Here is a 2,319-nt window from a genome sequence, read left to right on the forward strand (position 1 = left end):
CGGGCCAGCAGCTGGCGTGCGGGTGGCGGCTGGGGCGCCCAGCGGCCGGGGTTGCATGGCGCTCCCGCGCGGCCGGCGCCTCTGGCTGCTGCTCCTGCTGGCCACCGCCTTTTCGGGGATCCTCTTCGCCCTGTACACCTCGACGGTGGAGCCCTACCTTGCGACCTGGGCCAGAGCCAGGTAGGACGTCCGCGTGGGACCCGACGGGGAGAGCGCGTGAACAGCAGGGCGCGGGAGGGCGCCCCAGCTCGGAGTTCGCGGGCCGTCCGCAGCCTTCGGTGCGCCCTCGGTGTCAATCCTTCTGGGGTAGCCCGCCGCGGGGCCTCGGGCAGCGGCCCTCTGTCCCCAGAGTCTCTGCCAGCGTTGAACTCGCGCTGCCGGATCCCACTGCCTCTGTCCGAGTCCACGAGGGCTCTGTCGCGTTGCGCACCCGCGAGCCGCCCTGACAGCCTCACGCAATTGATTGACTCCAGCCCTTTCTGTTTTCCAATTTTGGCGGGGTCACACGTATCAGATAAACAACAGTCTCGTGTGGGTTGGGAACCCTCCCTTGTCAGGTCACACTTCCAGACTCTACTCTTTAGGGCAGGGGCCCAAGTCTCCTGGTTTCCAGCTTTGCTGGGGTCCCCAGCGGGTACCCGTGGCCAAGCGTGACTTCCCCGCTCGCTCTGGTTTCTGACCTGTCCTGCCCGCTCCCTTCTCTCTAAGCCTTTCTCCTTGGCCCTGTTGGCTCCGGTTAAGTTTGCTAAGCACCGTCTGTGCGGACTCCCCAGAAAACTGGGGCTGATCCTGAGCTCAGTCCAAGCCCTCCTCCGGCTGGGCTCCCCCACGACCCCCGCTAGTCCTGGGCACTTTCATTTTTGCCTCAGGCGGAGAAACGTGACAGCCCGCCTTTGGCGGGTGATGGTTCCAGTTCCTGAAGAAGCCTCAAAAGGATTTGGCTTTGCTTCTGGGAGGCTGACCAAGCCGAGCCCAGTCCGGGTTTGGGAGACCCCCAGGGTGCCCACAGGTCACTTGCCTCTCCCTTCCCAGGGCCTTCCCACGTGTTCACCGCACTTTTGATGCCTCACCAAACTTGTTCCGGGCACAATGGGATGAAAACAAAATTAGTATATTGTCTCAGGAGACAAAGCCCAAGTTTGCACATAGAGTTGCAAAATAATGTGAAATACAGTAACAGATGATTGAGTCCCAAGACTGTTCTAGCTGTTGGTACCTGAAGTTACTAAATCTCCTTGGAGTCAGAAATCACATAAGGAGAAAGATTGAGAGGGTTGGGTGCACTAAGAAAGTGGATCCTGGTCAATTCTTTGTAAAGATGTTTAAAAACACCAAGTACACATTCTTTCAAAATATTGAATACAACTTTAAATGAGGTTTACTGTACGTCCATTTTATCTCCACAAAACTTTTGAAAAAATCCTTCATCTTTTAAAACTCGAGTACAGCCCAAGCACCTGCCCGTTTCCTTCTTGATTCTCAGTAGTGCTTGCACTGTAGCTTAAGCTGCAGGGGGACAGGTCAGGACTCAGCCCCTGTGAGAAGGTGGGTATTTAGTCCAGAAGAGAAGCAGGTAGGTGGAACGGCGTTCCAGGCGGACTCCCACCAGGCGAGTTGGCTGTGTGACCATCCGGAGCAAGGGACTTTGAACCACTTGTGTGGCTGCAGTGACATGTGCATGAAGCCACAGTGTGGTAGGGAAGGGTCCATGGAGTTCCAGAGCCCAAGGGCAGGGCTCTTGGTTGCAAGCTAGAGTGGAATCCAGTCCAGGAATTTAAGTGTGGATCAGTGGTTCCCACACAGGGATTTCCAGACTTGTAAAATTAAGAAGAAAAAAGGAGAGAGGCCTACCATCGGGAGAGGACTACCAGTTGGCATCTATTGTAAACATTATTTCATAAAAGAAAGGACATTTTAAGGCCAAATAAATTATTAATATGACCTACCTAAGCTAAGAGAATTTAGTGTTAGGAAAAATGCGCACACTGTCCTTTTTTCTCCCCGGGCTGGTGAGACTTCCCGGAGGGGCACAGGTGGCCCCCTGTCCACTCTCTTCCAGGCTCTCTGTGCAAGGCTTAGGCTGGAAGGGCGTGGGTTTCTCCGAGGGAGGGGCTGGGTGGAGACATTGAGAGCAATCGCCCCTGGAGGCCTCCCTGAGGCTGGGGGAGGTCCGGGCAGCAAAGCCGACCCGGGGGGGTGTCCCCACCACCTCTCCTGCCACTCTGCTCCTCCAGTAGAGACCCCGCCCAGTTGAGCATTCCTCCAGCGGAGTCCTCAAGCCTCATTGTACTGTAGAATCACCTGGGAAGGGTGCCCACC

At 56.1% G+C, this 2,319-nt stretch overlaps 1 protein-coding gene across 1 annotated transcript in view; it reads left to right on the plus strand.

Moving 5' to 3' along the window:
• The first annotated feature begins 55 nt into the window (after positions 1–55).
• The window catches only part of ST6GALNAC2 (ST6 N-acetylgalactosaminide alpha-2,6-sialyltransferase 2), a 20,924-nt gene continuing 18,660 nt past the window's right edge, over positions 56–2,319 (plus strand). The window contains exon 1 of the mRNA XM_004374129.2: positions 56–180. Coding sequence (XP_004374186.1) covers positions 56–180 — 125 coding nt within the window. The remainder of the gene's footprint in view (positions 181–2,319) is intronic.

This window comes from Trichechus manatus, unplaced genomic scaffold (genome assembly GCF_000243295.1).
Source record: "Trichechus manatus latirostris isolate Lorelei unplaced genomic scaffold, TriManLat1.0 scaffold00028, whole genome shotgun sequence".
NCBI classification, from domain to species: domain Eukaryota; kingdom Metazoa; phylum Chordata; class Mammalia; order Sirenia; family Trichechidae; genus Trichechus; species Trichechus manatus.